The sequence below is a fragment of the Sus scrofa genome, chromosome 1, assembly GCF_000003025.6.
Source record: "Sus scrofa isolate TJ Tabasco breed Duroc chromosome 1, Sscrofa11.1, whole genome shotgun sequence".
Lineage (NCBI taxonomy): Eukaryota > Metazoa > Chordata > Mammalia > Artiodactyla > Suidae > Sus > Sus scrofa.
In genome coordinates, this window is record NC_010443.5 from 22,146,953 (window position 1) to 22,165,339 (window position 18,387).

At 39.5% G+C, this 18,387-nt stretch overlaps 1 protein-coding gene across 8 annotated transcripts in view; it reads right to left on the reverse strand.

Moving 5' to 3' along the window:
• AIG1 (androgen induced 1) overlaps positions 1-18,126 on the reverse strand; it is a 251,842-nt gene extending 233,716 nt beyond the window's left edge. For 3 of the 8 annotated variants that reach the window (XM_021072473.1, XM_021072467.1, XM_021072459.1), the window contains exon 1: positions 17,776-18,126. In XM_021072473.1, the coding sequence (XP_020928132.1) occupies positions 17,776-17,916 (141 nt within the window). In that variant the 5' untranslated portion in view covers positions 17,917-18,126. The remainder of the gene's footprint in view (positions 1-17,775) is intronic. The other 5 variants (XM_021072450.1, XM_021072446.1, XM_021072454.1 and 2 more) reach the window with 3 other exon arrangements.

Here is an 18,387-nt window from a genome sequence, read left to right on the forward strand (position 1 = left end):
CAACATAATACAAAAAGCAACGCCCCTGCAGACTTTGAAAAGTACACACACCAGTTATATTTGGGAATCAAAATGGAAACTTGAATAAGGGACCATAAGGGGTTAGGTTCATGAATTTTTATTTTCCTTTTTTCCTTAGAATGGACTTGAAGGCGGAGTTCCCGTTGTAGCTCAGTGGTTAACAAATCCAACTAGGAACCATGAGGTTGCAGGTTTGATCCCTGGCCTTGCTCAATGGGTTAAGGATCCGGCGTTGCCATGAGCTGTGATGTAGGTTACAGACACGGCTCAGATCCTGTGTTGTTGTGGCTCTGGCATAGGCCAGCAGCTACAGCTCCAATTCAACCCCTAGCCTGGTAACCTCCATATGCCATGGGAGTGGCCCAAGAAATGGCAAAAAGACAAAAAAAAAAAAAAAAAAAAAAAAAAGAATGGACTTGAAGGCAAGCTGAATTCTGGAATTGTTCAGCAAGCATTGACAGCAAAAACTCTAGGAGAAACACCTTCTTGGCAGCCAGAGGTCTGGGAGAATACTCCTGTGTACTGGAGATTATAGGGGAGATTCTTCTTTATTTTTCCCCCACCTTTCTTTCCTCTCCCAGCCTTGCTCTGAGACCAGGCTCAGTTACAGAGCTGAACTGGCAGTGGCACAGGTATCTAAAACCCCAAGAAAAAAAAAATCTCTCTAGCCAGAGAACTGGGAGAAGAAGCCTTCTTATACAGGTTTTTCACCTCCTACTACTTCTCCATAAAGGGAGCTCCAATTGTGTAGGCCTTCACAATGTCATGGGAAGCTAAAATTCTAAGAGGACTCCATTCTTCTGGCCAGAGGAACCAAGAGAATGAGTGTTTGAGAGCTGGATTGTATGGCAGAAATCATGGAGAGAAGAGAGCTGAAAAGGAACAGCTCCTAAGTCTGTGTTACGAATGGACATAAGCCATGGACCTGCTCAAAACAAACCTAAAGAGGCGCAGCAGAGGTGTCAAGACCTGAACTACCATAGAAACCATTGCCCCAATTCTAGACTAACCTTGAGTGGTGTAAGCTCCAGTAAATCAAAAAAAGTATGGCAAAACCTTTGAAAATTCAGCTGACATCAGAACCATCATGAGACAGACTATGAGGCTTGAACCTAATGTGCTTGATTCCCCCCTAAACAATCAACTAGACAAACAAGTCAACATTCTTTAAAGGACTTTAATAGGACCCAGGGTTTCACAAAGTAATATTCAATGTGTTCAGTGTACATTCTAAAGTAACTTGATATACAAAGAGCCAGGAAAATACGACCAATAATCAAGGAGAAAGATACTCAACAAACACCAATTCCAAGGGTCCCAAGTGTTGGAATTACAAGTCAAGGACTTAGGACAGTTCTTACAATCCTCCATAACACAAAGGTGAACATTGTTTAAAAGAATAAAAGATAGGAGTTCCCGTCGTGGCACAGTGGTTCACGAATCCGACTAGGAACCATGAGGTTGCGGGTTCGGTCCCTGCCCTTGGTCAGTGGGTTAATGATCTGGCGTTGCCATGAGCTGTGGTGTAGGTTGCATACGCAGCTCGGATCTGGCGTTGCTGTGGCTCTGGTGTAGGCCGGTGGCTACAGCTCCGATTCGACCCCTAGCCTGGGAACCTCCATATGCTGTGGGAGCAGCCCAAGAAATAGCTAAAAAAAGACAAAAATAATAAATAAATAAATAAATAAGAAATAAAAGACAGAAATTCATAGTTGAGAAATAGAAGCTATGAGGAAAATGGAAAATTTAGAACTGAAAAAGACAAAATGTGAAATTCAAAATCTCACTGGATGTACTCAATACCAGAATGCAGATAACAAAGAAAAGAGTCAGTGAATTTAAAGATAAATCAATAGAAACTACACAAACTAAAGAACAAAGAGAAAAAAATGGCTGGAAAAAACCCCAAGCCCTCGGAAACTGTGGGACAATATTATATCAATGGAGACCCAGAAGAAGAAACAAAAGAGATAGATGAGTGCAGAAAGAATACTTGAAGAAATAATGACAGAAAACTTTTCAAACTGACTGAAAGATATCAGACTGCAGATTCAAGAGGTTTAGCAAATCCTTAGTAGGATAAACTCATAAAGCTGTGGCCTGACACCTCACAGTCACACTGGTAAAAACTAAAGATAAAGAGAAAAAAGACATAAAGCAAACTAGAGAAAAACAAAGATTACATTCAAGGAAGCAGTGATCTGAATGACTGAAGATTTCTTATCAGAAATCACAGAGGCCAGATGATAGTGGCACAACATCTTTCAAAAAATAAAAAAAAAAAAAGAACTATTAACTTGAAATTTACACCCAGTGAAAATATTTTTCAGGACTGAAGGCAAAACAGAAAAACTCTCCAACTAAGGAAAACTAAAAGAATTTGATGCTAGTGAACCCATTCTTTGTTTGTTTTTGTTTTTGTTTTTTCGTCCTTTTAGGGCCAAACCTGTGGCATATGGAGGTTCCCAGGCTAGAGGTCTAATTGGAGCCATGGCTGCCAGCCTATGCCACAGCCACAGCAACACCAGATCCGAGCTGCATCTGCAACCTACATCACAGCTTATGGCAGTGCCGGATCCTTAATCCCCTGAGCAAGACCAGGGGTCGAACCTGCAACCTCATGGTTCCTAGTCAGATTCGTTTCTGCTGTGCCACAACAGGAAATCCGAGTAGACCCATTTTTAAAGAAATGCTAAAAAAAGTTCTCAGGCATACAGGAAATGATATTAGAGAGAAATATGGTCATAAGGACTGAAGGAAGAACAACAGAAATGGTAAATATCTGGGTAAATATTACAGATGATTCTACTGTACTAGATTATGTAAATATTTGACTATTGATAGCAGCATTTATAATATTGTCTATGGAGTTCTCAAGTTCTGCAGCTGTACTTAAAATGACAACTATCACATAAAGTAGGGAGGGCAAAGTGATAAGGCTTGTATGTTTTTTGGGAGGGGGTTGTCTTTTGTGTTTTTAGGGGCGTACCCGAAGTACAGGGAGGTTCCCAGGCCAGGGGTCAAATTGGAGCTGTAGCTGCTGACCTATGCCACAGCCACAGCAACACAGGATCTCAGCCGCTTCTGTGACCAACATGACATCTCACAGCAATGCTGGATCTTTAACCCACTGAGGGAGGACAGGGATCAAACCCACATCTTAGTCAGGTTTGTTAACCACTCAGCCACAGTGGGAACCCCAGACTTGCATGTTTTAATTAAGGCAGTAAACTGTTTACTCTAGATTGTGTAAAGTGAGGTGTGTATGTGATAATCAATAGAACGACAACTAAAATGATAATAGAAAGAGATATATCCAAATAGCCACCAGTTAAATTAAAATGAATACTAAAAAAAAAAAAAAAAAAAAATACTCAAATAATCCAGAAGAAGTAAGGAAATGGGGAATGAAGGAACAAAAAAGGGTAAGAAAAAGAAACATACCAAATGGCAGACCTAAATCCAACCATATCAATAATTAAATTAAATGCAAATTTTATGTACTAAAATACAGAGATTATCAAATTAAATTTTAAAATAAGACTCGTATGCTGTCAACAAAAAATTCACTTTAATTTTTTAAAGGTTTATTTATTTATTTATATCTTTTTAGGGCTGTACCCACAGCATATGGAAGTTCCCAGGCTACGGGGTGAATCAGAGCTGTAGCTTCCAGTCACAGCCACAGCTGCAGCCATGCCAGATCTGAGCTGCGTCTGCGACCAACACCACAGCTCACAGCAGCACCAGATCCTTAAGCCACTGAGCAAGGCCAGGGATCATACCTGCTTCCTCATGGATACTAGTCGGGTTTGTTGCCACTGAGCCACAGTGGGAACTCCTAAAAAATCCACTTTAAATATATCAATATAGATAAGATAAAAGTAAAAGGATAAAAAATATACATTTCAAACATCAATCAAAAGAAAACTGGAGAAGTTATGTTAACATCAAGCAAAGTAGACTTTGAAACAAAGAAAATTATCAAGAGACAAGAAGAATATTTATAATCATAAAACAAAAAACTCATCAAGATATATAGCAATCATAAATGCGTATGTACTTAACAATGTACATGCCCCCAGAATATGTGAATTAAAACTGATAAAATTGAAATGAGAACTGGACAAACCCACAATTTACATGGTGACTTCAATATTCCTCTCTCAGTTAATGAGACGCCAAACAGAAAATCAGCAAGTTATAAGAGATCTGACCAACATTATTTACCAAACTAATGTAACTGACATTTAAGAAACATTCCACCCACCAATAGAAAAATTCATATTTTTTCCAAGTGTACATAAAATATTCAACGTGATATTCTAGGCCATTAAAAACAAACTTAACAAATTTAAAAGAATTGAAATCATGTAGAAAATGATCTCTGATCACAATGGAATTAAACTAGAAATAAATGACAGAAATATACCTGAGATTCAGCCAAAAATGTGTAAATTAAACACTACATGTTTAAACGGTAAAATAGAAAGACTCTAGTAGGGGCAAGGGACATATGGGAAATCTCTCTACATGTCCCTCAATTTTTCTGTGAACCTAAAACTGCTCAAAAAAATACAGTCTGAATAATTTTTTTTTAAATAGAAAGACTCAAAGAAAATTTTAAAATATTTTGACATGAATGACTATGAAAATAAAATAAAATGCATTAAAACTTGTGAGATGCAACTAAAGAAGTATTTTGTATTACATGCTTTTAAAAGGGAAGAAGGGATCAATTTTTTTTGTTTTTGTTTTTTGGTTTTTTTGGTCTTTCTGCCTTTTCTAGGGCCGCTCCCGCAGCATATGGAGGGTCCCAGGATAGGGGTCTAATTGGAGCTGTAGCCACTGGCCTATGCCAGAGCCACAGCAATGCAGGATCTGAGCCACGTCTGAAAACTACACCACAGCTCGTGGCAACGCTGGATCCTTAACCCACTGAGCAAGGCCAGGGATCGAACTGGCAACCTCATGGTTCCTAGTCGGATTCGTTAACCGCTGCGCCATGACGGGAACTTCCTCCAAGAAGGGCTCAGTTTTTTAAAAAATGAATAATCTGTTTCCACATTAAGAAACTAATAAAAAATTTACAGTTACCAAAGAGAAGAGGTTGAGGGGAGAGGGATGGACTGGCGGTTTGGGATTAGTATATGTACAATGAAGCATATGGAATGATTGGCCAAAGGGGACCTGCTGTACAGCACAGAAAACTCTACCCAATATTCCGTGACAATCTATGTGGGGAAAGAATCTGAAAGGATGAATGTGTGTACGTATGTAACTGAATCACTTTATTGTACAGCAGAAATTATCACAACCTTGTAAATCAACTATACTTCAATAAAACTTTAAAAAAAAGAAAAAAAAAGAGTAAATATCAGGCAATCACTCTTCCTCTCCCTGCATGAGGAATAACACTTAGAGGAATATTAGTAATTCATATATATTCTGAGCCATGTGCAGTGCTGTTCTTTATTGAATAAAATAAGTACAAAACAGAAAAAAAAAACCAATTATACTCAAAACAAACAGAAGGGAGAAAGAAATAAAGGTTAAAAACAGAAATTAATTAAATTAAAAGCAGAAAAATAATAGAAAAAAAATGAAACCAAAATCTGATTTTTGAAAAAATAAAATAAAATTGAAAAATTTTTAGCCAGACTGATGAAGAAAAAAAGAGATAAAACAAATTCCCAATGTCAGGAATGGAATTATAGTTATCACTGTAGATCCTAAAGACAATAAAAGAAATATAAGAAGAGAATGCTGAATTTAGACGAAATGGATCAACTCCTTGAAAGATACAAAGTCTTATCACAATGAAAAAGAAAAAAATAACCTGAATAGTTATATAGCTCAATGAAAAGGAAAAAAATAACCTGAATAGTCAAAAAAGTCAACCAATTTGAGTTTTTAACATAGAAAACACCAGGCACAGTGGTTTTCATTTGTGAATTCTATCCCAAATTTCAGGAAGAAGTAAGACTAATTCTACTCAATCTCTTTCAGAACACTGAGGAAGAAAAAGGCTAGCATTATACTAATAATCAAGGTCAGCCAAAGAAAAAAAAAAACTATAGGCAAATATTCCTCATTAACAGAGAGGTAAAATCAACAAAATACTAGCAAATCAAATTCGGCAATATATAAAAAGGACAATATACCACAAACAAGTGCATTCACCCCAGAAATGTAAAAATGACATAATATTAAAAAATCAATGTAATTCACCATATTAACAAGAAAAAAATCCATATGAACATATTAATAAATGCAGTTAAACCATATGACAAAATTCAACATCCACTTATGATTTTTTTTAAAAAAAGCTTCTCAATAAACAATAGAAGGAGATGTACTCAAACAGATAATGGATACATGCAAAAAACTATATCTAATATTATACTTAATTGCTGTTTAACTATAAAGACTGTTTACTTACTTAAAGACTGTTTTCTCCTAAAACAGAAATGACAAGACTATTCACTCTCACCACTTATGTTCAATATCATATTAGAAGTCTAACCAATGCAATAAAGCATGAAAGAGAAAAAAAGATGCATAAAGATTACAAAGAAAGGAAATTATCTCTGTTAGCAGATGATATGAATTCTCTACATAAAAAAGATTTTGTTAAATCTACAAAGTAGATTTTGTTAAATCTACAACAAAACTTCTAGAATGAATAAGCAAGTTAGCAAAATCACAGGATGTGAAATCGATACGCAAAAAATTGAATGCATGTAGTATATAGTAACAATATATAGTAACAATGAACAACCAGAAAGTAAAATTAAAAAAAAAAAAACACTATTTGTTTCACTGAAGAGGTTATACATAGCAAGACATGAAAAAATGTTCAAGATTATTAACCATTTGAGAAATACAAATTATAACCACAAGGAGAGCACTATATACCAATCAAAATGGCTAAAAATTTTAAATATTGACAATATCAAATAACTGGCAAGAATGAGGGGAAACTGGATCACTCACATATTGCTGATGGAAATGTAAAATGGTATAGCCATTCTCTGGTTCCGGGCAGTTTCTTTTAAAACTAAAATTACAACCACTATACAACACAGCAGCTGGCCTCCTGGATATGTATGCTAGAGAAATGAAAATTTATGTTCACATAAAAACCTGTATGTGAATGCTCATAGTAGCTTTATTCATAATAGCTCAAAAATGGAAACAATCCAGAAGTTCCCGTCATGGCGCAGTGGTTAACAAATCCGACTAGGAACCATGCGGTTTCAGGTTCGATCCCTGGCCTCACTCAGTGGGTTAAGAATCCCACGTGGCTGTGGTGTAGGCCAGCAGCAACAGCTCCGATTAGACCCCTAGCCTGGGAACTCCATGTGCCGCGGGAGCAGCCCTAGCAAAGGCAAAAAGACGAAAAAAAAAATGCGAACAATCCAGATGATCTTCAATGGATGAATGGTTAAACAAAGTGTGGTGCATCCATACCATGAAATACCATACAGTATAGAAAAGGACCCCTACAGACACCTACAACAACTTGGGTGAATCTCCAGGGACTTGTTCTGAATGAAAACAGAAAACTCCAGAAAGCCATGTATGATTCCATTTGTATAATATTATTGAAATAACAAAACCACAGAAATAGAAAACAAATTAATGGTTGCCAAAGGTCAGGGATCAGGCAAAGAGAGAAGGCAGATGCGGCCATAAAAGTGCTACCCGTATCCTTGTGGTGATGGAACTGTTACGTATTTTAACTGCTTCAATGTCAATATCCTGGTTGCAATATTATCCTACAGTTATACAAGATGTTCCCATTGAGAGAAACCAAATAAAGCCCACACAGATCTTACAACTGACATGCCTCCACAGTAAGCGCAATTAAAATGTCAGTTAAATATAAAAACTTTAATAAAAGCTAATTTTTTAAAAGCACCATTTATAACAGCACTAATAAAAAGAAAACACCTGGGTATATCTAACAAAATATGCATAGAAGTTATGTGCTGAAAACTACAAAGCACTGATGAACTAAATGAAAGATCTAAATAAATGGAAAGCTATGTCCTGTTCATGAATTGGAAGAGTAAATATTGTTGAGATGTCAATTTCTCCCAAATTGTTCTAAAGATTCAATGAAATCCCACTCAAAAATCCCAGTAGTATTATTTTTGGATATTGAGAAGAGCATTCTAAAATGTTAAGAGAGACAAAATAATTGGAACACCTAAACAAAGTTTGAAAAAAGAACAAAGCTGGAGGACTCACACTACCTGCTTTCAGGTCTTAATGACAAAACTGCAATAATCAATACAGCGTGGTACTTGTGAACAAACAGACACAGTGGGAGAGAGCAGAGTCCAGAAACAGACTACGATGCACTCAACTGATTTCTGACAGAAAGGCAAAGGCAATTCAATGGTAAGAGAACACAGTCTTTTCAAGAAATGGCGGTGGAACAAACTGTACATGAATATGCAAAAAAAAAAGGGGAAAAAAAAGGGACTCAAGTCTACTTCATACCTTATATAAAACACTACTCAAAACGGATCATGGACCTAAATGTAAAACAATAAAATTAACAGAATTTATAAAAGGAAATAAAGGAGAAACTCATTGTGAACTTGGGTTAGGTAAAAAGTTCTTAAATATTAAAAGCATATTCCATGAAATAAAATAGTAATTGTCATCAAAAACATAAATCTTTGCTCTGCAAAAGATCCTACATACGTTCCTCAACTTAGCACGGCGTCATATCCTGCCAAGTTCATGGTAAGGTGAAAATACTGTGTAAGTAAAAAATGCATTTAATACACCCAACCTGCCCAACTTCACAGTTTAGCCTCACCTACTTTCAACATGCTCAGAATACTTACATTAGTCTACAGTTGCACAAAATCATCTAACACAAAGCCTATTTTATAATAAAGTATTGAATGTCTCCTGTAATTTATTGAACACTCTACTCAAGGTGAAAAACAGAATGGTTGTGGGTGTACAGAATGGCTGCAGGTATATTGTTTACCCTCCTGACCACAGGACTGATGAGCTATGGCTACTGCTGCCCAGCATCATGAGAAAGGATTGTATCATATATGGCTAACCCAGGAATAGATCAAAATTAAAAACTGAAGTACAGTGCCTACTGAATTTGTATCGCTTTCACACCATCAAAAAGTCAAAAAATCATTAAGGGAGTTCCCATTGTGGTGCAGCGGAAATGAATCCGACTAGGAACCATGAATCCGACTAGGATCCTTAGCTCAGTGGGTTAAGGATCTAGCGTTGCTGTGAGCTATGGTGTAGGTCGCAGATGTGGCTCAGATCTGGCATTGCTGTGGCTGTGGTGTAGGCCAGCAGCTACAGCTCTGATTAGACCCCTAGCCTGGGAACCTCTATATGCCACAGGTGCGGCTCTAAAAAAGACAAAAGACAAAAAAAAAAAAAAATGAAGTCGCATTATGTTAAATCAGGGGTCATTTGTACTAATAAAATGTAAAGATCTCCCCAGCCAGGAAGAAAATGTTTGCATATCACATATTTGACAAAGAACTTTTATTCAGCACACACAAAACTTCTCAAAGCTTAACAGTAAGAAAACAACCTTTTTTTAAAAAAATGGGCAAAAGATTTGAACAGACACTTCATATAGTGTGTGTAACATCATCAGTCATGAGAGAAATGCAAACTAAAACCATAATGAGATACCACCACGCAACTATTCCAACAGCTCAAGAAGAAGAAAAACTGACAATGCCACACACTGACAAGGACACGGAGCAACTGGAACTCTCACGCACTGCTGATGGCAAAGCAACACGGTACAAGCTGATCATATACTTGGCGTATAACCAAGTGATCCCACTCCTAGTAAAAATGAAAACTCATGTTCATATAAAGACTTGTTCACAAAGAATTATAGCCGCTTCTTTCATAATTGCCCCAAACTGGAAAAACTCAAATCCACTTCAATTTATGAGGGAATCAACAAAGCGGTGTATCAATCCCAGAAACTACTACTCAGCATTCAAATGGGACAAATTGTGAATGCACACAGAGACGTGAAGGAATCTGAAATGCATTATGCTAAATGAAAAGAGCCTGACTCAAAGGCTAGCTACTGCATGCTTTATAAATTGTCCTAGAAAAGGCCAAACTATGAGGATAAAAAACAAACTTGTGGTTGTTAAGATACAGGGAATATTTCTAGTGACTATATTGGTGGCTATGTGATTCTATGCATCTGCCAAAATTTAGAACTGGACACCAAAAAGAGTGAATTGGGGTGAGTATTAATTTTAAAAATAAAGTTATTTTTATAAATAAAAAATTTATACAAACCATACATACATACTGAACTCTTGTTTTAAAGAAAAGTATATATATGGCTCAAAAGGTAAACACCAAAATACTTACATTTGTATCTCTTTTACATATTTTAAAATAATTTTTATAAAGAACGTTTTTCCCAAATCTGAATATATAAATGCACACACACACATATCTTCAGCCTGACTCCCCCTCTATGTGTGTTTCTGTGTGTTCATAAAGTTCTAAAATAAATAGCATCTTGAAGCACTAAAATGCTAAGGTGCACAGAAAATTAGAGACAAATAAGATGGAACATATTTGCTTCTCTATGGTTTCCTGTATTTTCCAGAATTCTATGTATTGCTTTTGAAATTAAATGTTTAAGTTACACAGTCTGACAGGTACAAATATAAGTCAGTAAGAAGGGGCTAAACCATTGTCTAACAGACGTTTTAGAATTCCACTGTCATGAACACAAGCCATTTGCTCTATTGCCACTTTGCAAATTCAAACAATTTCTCTGGTAATTCTTGACTAGCCTGTCCTGACCCAGCCTGCGGAAGCAGCATCCTATTGCTGGCTGCACTCCACCATGGGTCTGATCCAGGGGGCTCTGACGCCCAGAGAGCTCTGTGCTCACTGTCCACTAATAGGATTACTCTGCAGGTGAGAAAGGGGCCCTTTAACTGGCCAGCCACAGCCTGCTAGACACAAAAGCTATGTTGCTACGGAATCCTAAGCTGTAAGATTTTTCCAAGTGTGCCTGGAACATCTGGTTCAATATGGAAAACTGTACTATTGTTCACACTTCCCCAGAAACATATGACATTTCAGGGGAACACAGAGAAACAAATGAAAGCCCTCAAGAGCAGCTACCAATTTTGCTAAATGTTAATACCAGACACGGGGAATGGCAAGGATGGGAAAAGAAGTGACCTCAACTAGTGGTCAGATGACTCTCTGTGATTTCAATAACATTTGCAACTAAGAAAGGGAATGGGCGATTATATCATCAACTATTTCCCCAACTCTGACAAAACCAGGCCTGTATTTTATGTTTGATCCAAAAGAAACACTTTCAAAGAGGGGGGAAGAAGACTCTATGCAAAGAATTATACTCACCATTCTTCCCCCAGGTTAGGAAAAAGCATGATCTAATCGTTCAAGTTTATGTGCATTTCAGGGTCAAGTCTGATTGTACCGAAGGGGGGGAAAAAAATTGCAGTTTCACCCTCTTTGGATAACATCCAGAAAAAAAAAAAAAAAAAATACCACCTAATTTTTCCGGAGTACTCAGTGAACTACTGGCCTTCACATGGCACTCTGTGGTTTCTGACTGGCAAGGCTAAGTATCATAGTTACATAATAGTATACAGAATCTCTTCTCAAGATATTTTATTTCCTATTTAAAATTAAGCCATGGACTGGAGTCAAGAATATTTTATTGTAAGTATATAAATAAATATAAGATAAACTGAAATGCATTATTTAGTATACTTACACAGTTTATTCTCCCTTTTTTTGACATTTTTAAAGGTCAAAAATTCTAAGTATGTCTAAAAGCAAAAAATGTATCCTCCAGGTATATTTGACCATTTCCTGTTCTTTGAACACCCCAACCTTTCAACATCTGAGCCCTTATTTATCCTGCTCCCTCTGTGGTTTTCTTAAATTCTTTTGCAAAATGGATTTAGATAACAAAAATAAGTACCTAGATTATATTACCTTAAACCTCTGCAAAAATGCCTTCACTCAGTCAAAACAGATGACCATGACTTTGGCTTTTGTAAAATCGTAATATAAAAAACATCAACTACAAGAATATTTCTACAGATATTCTGCTAGAAAACCACCAAAAGCACTATCTGCTATGCTACCCCCATGTCCTTTATATGACTAGTTGAGTGATAAATAACCTTGCAAAGTCACTGACTGGAAAAGTTATATTTTTCCTGATAAACTATTATGCCGCCTTTATTCCAACAGTAGGGACAATGCAATCAAAAAAGTATTCCTTTTCATCTGGTTTCCCTGAAGATTAGCTAAACTTGTTTCTCCATTGCAATAAAAAGCCTATCCTTGGTGCCAAAAAACATATTTTTCTCTTTTACTTTAAAATTGTCCTTTTTAACGTGTTTTTAACTACGTCACAGTAAAAGTGATATTATTAAACATATTTTGAAATATGTTTAAATATGTTTTAAATATAGTGCACAGAATTAAGATATGAAGGCTGCAGCTTACAAACGATTCCATGTTAGATTACAAGACCGAAAAAGCTTGGCTAGAGCAGCATTTATCAAATCAGAATGTGCCGCAGAATCATCGACTGATCTTACCAACAGATAGACTCTGATTCGGAAGGTGTGGGGTGGAGCTGGAGGTTCCACATTTCTACCAGGCTCCCAGATCAGGCTACTGCTGGTCCTCGGACCACACTTGGAGGAGGTAGGGCCTAACCAGTGTTGTGCCCACGCAAGAATGAAAAGTCAGTAGAGGAGAAAGAACGAACACACTGGGGCTCTAAGACATGATAACCCTCCAAACGGTAAATACCATAAACTACAGCAAATGGGATCATCAAATTTCTGTTTCAACCTCTAAAAATCAAAGCATATTAAATCCAATATCCATACTAATTTCACTTTTATATCAAATGTCCAGTTTACACTTTTCAAAGAAGTTGATTCTCATGCATGGGTTAGACATTCTACCACAGAGAGCTGAATAAAATTCCTGTTGATAATAGTTCCAAAAATCCCTATTATTTTGAACGTCTTAGGAGGAAATAGGACAAGAATACTCACTGAACACTTGGAAAGTTTCCATTTCTTCAGATGTTTAGTAAACACCTATTGTATTCCAGCACTACTTTGAGGCCTCAACATCTAGTTTCTTTTTTCTTTGTATTTATCTATGCTGGTTTGATTCTGATTCTTTATTTCTTCTATTGGAGGGGGGCAATTATTATTATTTAGTTGGTGAGTAAGTGAATGAATCTGCATCATTTGAAGAACATTCATCAGCTGTGCAGTGCTCAAGAAAATATTTGAGGAGTTCCCATTGTGGCTCAGTGGTTAATGAACCTGACTAGTATCCATGAGGACATGGGTTCAATCCCTGGCCTCACTCAGCAGGTTAAGGATCCGGCATTGCTGTAAGCTGTGGTGTAGGTTGCAGGTGCAGCCTGAATCCTGAGTTGCTGTGGCTGTGGCGTAGGCCAGCAGCTACAGCTCCAATTCAACCCCTAGGCTGGAAACCTCCATTGCCCCTGTGTGGCCCTAAAAACAGACAAAAGACAAAAAAAAAAAAAAAAAAAAAAAAAAAAAGGGAAAAAGAAAATATTTGAACATTATAGTAAGTTTAGTTAAAATTTTCTTTCTTTCCAGCTTATTTCCAATTAAGAATATTCCTCCTGGCATGGTAAGTTGCATAATGATAATTTCTAAAATATTTCACAGTAAAGAAAAGGCCTAATTTTTCCAATGTCTTTCAGTTTTTATAGACTCTCATCTTGCCCGCTGTCACATGTGCATCACCTCAGCATAGTTTCATGGATGCAGGAGGCAAAAACCTGTATTTTGATTAAAGTTAAAATTAACTAGCTATCTAACATAAAAGAACTGAGTCACTGCTTAAGTACAACATTTAAGGTTTTTTCCCAGGTCACAGCAAGAGCCAAGTGTACCAGTTTTCTATTGCTGCTGTAACAAATTACCATAAATTGAGTGGCTTAAACACAGATTTATTATTTCATAGTTCTGGAGGTCAGAAGTCCAAAATGGGTCTCACTGGGCTAAAATCAAGGTGTCAGTAGAGCTATGTCCCTTCTGGAGGCTCCAGGGGAGAATTTATTTCCTGGCTCATTCTAGCTGGTAGACACCACCCAGATTCCTTGGCTCTTAGCCTCTTCCTCCATCTTCAAAGCCAGCATCTCTCTGCGACTTTCTTCCACGATCAATCTTCCTCCAACTGACTTCTGCCTCCCTCCACTTCTAAGAAACCTTGTGGTAGCATGGATAATCTGGACAAATCTTCTATCTGAAGGTCAGCTGATTAGCAACTTTAATTCCTTTGCCATGTAACCCAACATATTCAGAGGTACCAGAGCTTAGGATACAGACATTCTTTGGGGATCTATCATTCTGCTTATCACACAGAGACAGGGTTCCATGTACTAACTGGAATCTTCCCGAAGCACTTTCAGTTGTTGAATTGTAGGGAAAAAAAGCTCTTGGGAAATAACCATAACAATATAAGATTAAGGAGAGCAGTAACTTGCATTTCGCTTTTGAATCACGAGCTCTGAACCTATTGGGATGGCTCTCATACTCAGACAGACAGGGATACAGCTGCAACGGCCATTGCCACACAGTCATATTCTCCTGGATACATGTTGCCTGAGACTCCTGACTTTCATTCTGGTAAACTGATGCCGCAGATCATGGAATCAGATTGTCGGCACGAGTAAAGGTCCTGACTCGCTGGGATCCAAGCTCCGGAACAAGGCCCTTCTCGCCGAAATGGTGAGAAGCCAAACCCTCTCCCAAAATTGTGCTAATGAGCTCAGAATCATTAAAAATGTCCAAAGCACTGAGTAACAAAGTTTATTTATTTATTTTTTAAACACAAGAAAAATGAAAAGTTTAATGGCAAACTATAGTAGTCTACTCTTTTTGTGCCATTAGTAAGGATTGACAGGCTAGTTGTTTTAACAGCTGTACAATGCTTAAGCTCTAAAGACCCTAAATCTCTAATAATAAAAAGAATAACACTTTGCATGAGTGTTTTTTTAATATACTCTAGGCATACTTTCTCACAAGAACCCCTGACTAAAGATTATATTTCAATCAGAAGCCACAGATAGTAAAAAGTCTGAAGGATTGGCTGAAGGGCCTATACAGACCGAATTTAAATACGAAACACCATAAAAGTTTCAAATTTAAATTTATGGCCTGAATTCTGATAAACAAAAGTATATTTGTGGTGATTATCACTATTTCAAATAGGCAAGTCCAACTTTCACATGTTAAAATATAAACTGTACGACCGTTTAAGCAGTCAGATTGGCTCCACTACAGTTTCATGTCACACAAGAAACTTGTTTTTTGTAACACCCAGTAAGCAATGTCAGTGTGAGAACTAGTCATCTCTCTTTCTCGGGGGTTAACCCATACCCTCAATTTCTACCCCTCTCACCTGGTGATCCCCCTGCATCCCCAAAACTACATCTAATGTAAATGGGCTTCTGAGAACTGTTCGTAGTTCCCATGGCTCTAGTGGGGTCTCCATCAGCACTATTCCTTAGCAGGTTGCAGGTTCAGTTCCTGGCTTCCTCAGTGGGTTAAGGATCTGGCGTTGCCATGAGCTGTGGTGTAGGTCGCAGACTCAGCTCGAATCCCGAGTTGCTGTGGCTCTGGCATAGGCCGGCGGCTACAGCTCTGATTAGACCCCTAGCCTGGGAACCTCCATATGCCTCGGGAGCGGCCCTAGAAAAGGCAAAAGAGACAAAAAAAAAAAAAAAAAAAAGAATTCTGAAAATCTATGCACATATTTTCAAATAACATCTAAATATTTTACTTGTGAGTTTAGACAGTTGAAAGGGGGAAATGATTTCTTTCTAAGGCTCTGATACATATTTATCAGAACCTCAGGGCTGCAGGTTTCACTCAGTCTATGGAAAATGTCTGCTACATGAGCCAGTCCTCATTGACCAGCCAATCAACCCAAGAAGACTCTCTGTCAGGATAAGTCTGACTTCATTTTTCAATCAAATATGAAGACAGTTCTAGTGACCTATCTTCTGAAGGCAAAGAGGAACAGATAAATATAGCACAGGGCCTTGTCATGTGCTTTTCCTTTGGATGAATGGAGCAGAAATAAAGGAGAACTGGCAGGCATGACCTGTGTTCAGAAGCAGATCAGTTTCAAGAAAGAGCTGGAAATTGAGGAACTGAAAATTGAAACCCCTGAAACAGTCTATGCCCTGGGCAGTCTTGGTATCCAGTTTGGAGAGTGCTGGGAAAAATGACTTAAATTCCCTCTGAAAGTATCTAACGTGAGACCAATTTTTTTTTTTTTTTTTTTTTTTTGGCTTTTTGCCTTTTTGCCTTTTCTAGGGCTGCTCCCGAGGCATACGGAGGTTCCCAGGCTAGGGGTCCAATCGGAGCTGTAGCCGATGGCCTACGCCAGAGCCACAGCAAGGCGGGATCCGAGCCACGTCTGCGACCTACACCACAGCTCACGGCAACGCCAGATCCTCGACCCACTGAGCAAGGCCAGGGATCGAACCCCCAACCTCATGGTTCCTAGTCGGATTCGTTAACCACTGCGCCACAACGGGAACTCCGAGACCAATTTAAAATGGTATATCTACACAAAGACCCTCTGATTGCATGCTTTGAGGGATCCTAAGCCTTTGGAAATATCTCAAAACAGGTATCAAGTTCTCTTCATCAAAATGGAGGGTCAACAATTAAGAGATTACAATCATGCTCAGGTGGCCAACCTCCTGTATAATCTTGGCTAGGCAGTACTGGCAATCCAGGAATAGGTTCTACATTTTGTCTAGTCCTTAGAACTCCTTGCTTCTGTTTTCTCTGTCCATGCTTGATCATCTTTTGGTGTGTGTTTGAGCCAGTCTTAGTCACCTTTCACCTTCAAGTTCCCTGGCTCCACCCATGTCCCTATTGGGTCTTATGCTCATGTTCTGATTCTCTGGCCCTTTTAGTGCCAGAAGTGGATTAAAAAAAAAAAAAAAAAAAAAACTAAACAACTGCAACTGCCAAGGTTGTCATGTTGTGCCAATAGAGGAGCTGCTTATGCAAACTACTGCGAACTTTTATATGGGAAGATATGGAAAAGTGTAGAGTCACAGTGCAAATGCATTTTGAAACTCTCTATGGTCTAATGTTTAGGGGGGGAGGTTGAAAGTAAATACTGACAATGGGCAAAAAACAGATGCAAAGAAGACAACTTTATTAGGCACTTGCTCTTCTTTATGAGCTTTCTCTTCTTTATGAGGAGGACTTTGGTCCTTTCAGAGGAAGCGCCAAAACAATACCCAGTTTCCTTCAGCTGCTGCAACTTGATCCCACGGTGGGTGCTCTGGAAAGCACGTTGGGGGCCAATGCGGGCCACTCATGATCAAGGTCGTCGGATCCATTTGCTAAGTTGAGAATCTTCCCCTATCACCTCTTAGAAGCAAGTGTGTTTCTCCCTCCAAATAGCCTACCACCTGGCTGCACCCCACCTCCACTCGTGCCCAGCTACCAGGTGAGGTTAGGTGCTTCAGAAGGTGTTGCTGCGGGGGCACCCAGGCCTTCAGACCCGGTCACTGGGCAAGAGACGAGGACGGGGGTGGATGCTGCAGGCGCGCGCAGGTGCTCGCACACCCACCAACACACACAGGCTCGGAGTGCAGGAGGAACAGGGGTAGGCGGGGGATGGCCTTACCAGATCAATGAACGTCAGGAATTTCCAGCTCCCTCCGTAGGTCTGATGCGAGGGCATTTCGATGGCCTTGTAGTTGCACAGAATAGAGCAGTAGGACAGCAGGATGGCCACCCGCAGCACCTGGCAGGGGACAAGCGCCATGTTCGCGCAAGGCCTGGGCGCGCCCGGCGGCGGGGAGGGCGGGCGGCCGGGCGTGAGGCGCAGGGGGCGGGCGGGGGCCGTGGGAAACCCTGCGGCGGGCGAGTGGGCGGGGCGGGGCGCTTCCCGCGGGACCGGCGTGGGCGTGAGCGATCGGGCCCGTCCACCTCGCGGGCGGGGCTGGGCGGCGTGTGCGGCCCCGGTGGCGACCGGGTGGGCGGCGTGGCGTCAGCTCTTTCGTCATCTCCGTCATTCTGCTCCAGCGTTTGCCCGGCGCAGAGACCCGGCCGGGGACGCCCGCTCGGCGTCCCTAGAGCAGGTGGGCGGCCTCCGAGGGCGACCCGAACCCCGGGAGCGCGCGCCGAATGCGCGGGTCGCCGCCTGTGGCATCAGCCGGGCTGAGCGGGCGCGGGGGACAGGAAGCCCGCGAGGAAGGAGGGACCCCGGGGACTCGCCGACTGAGTGGCACCGATG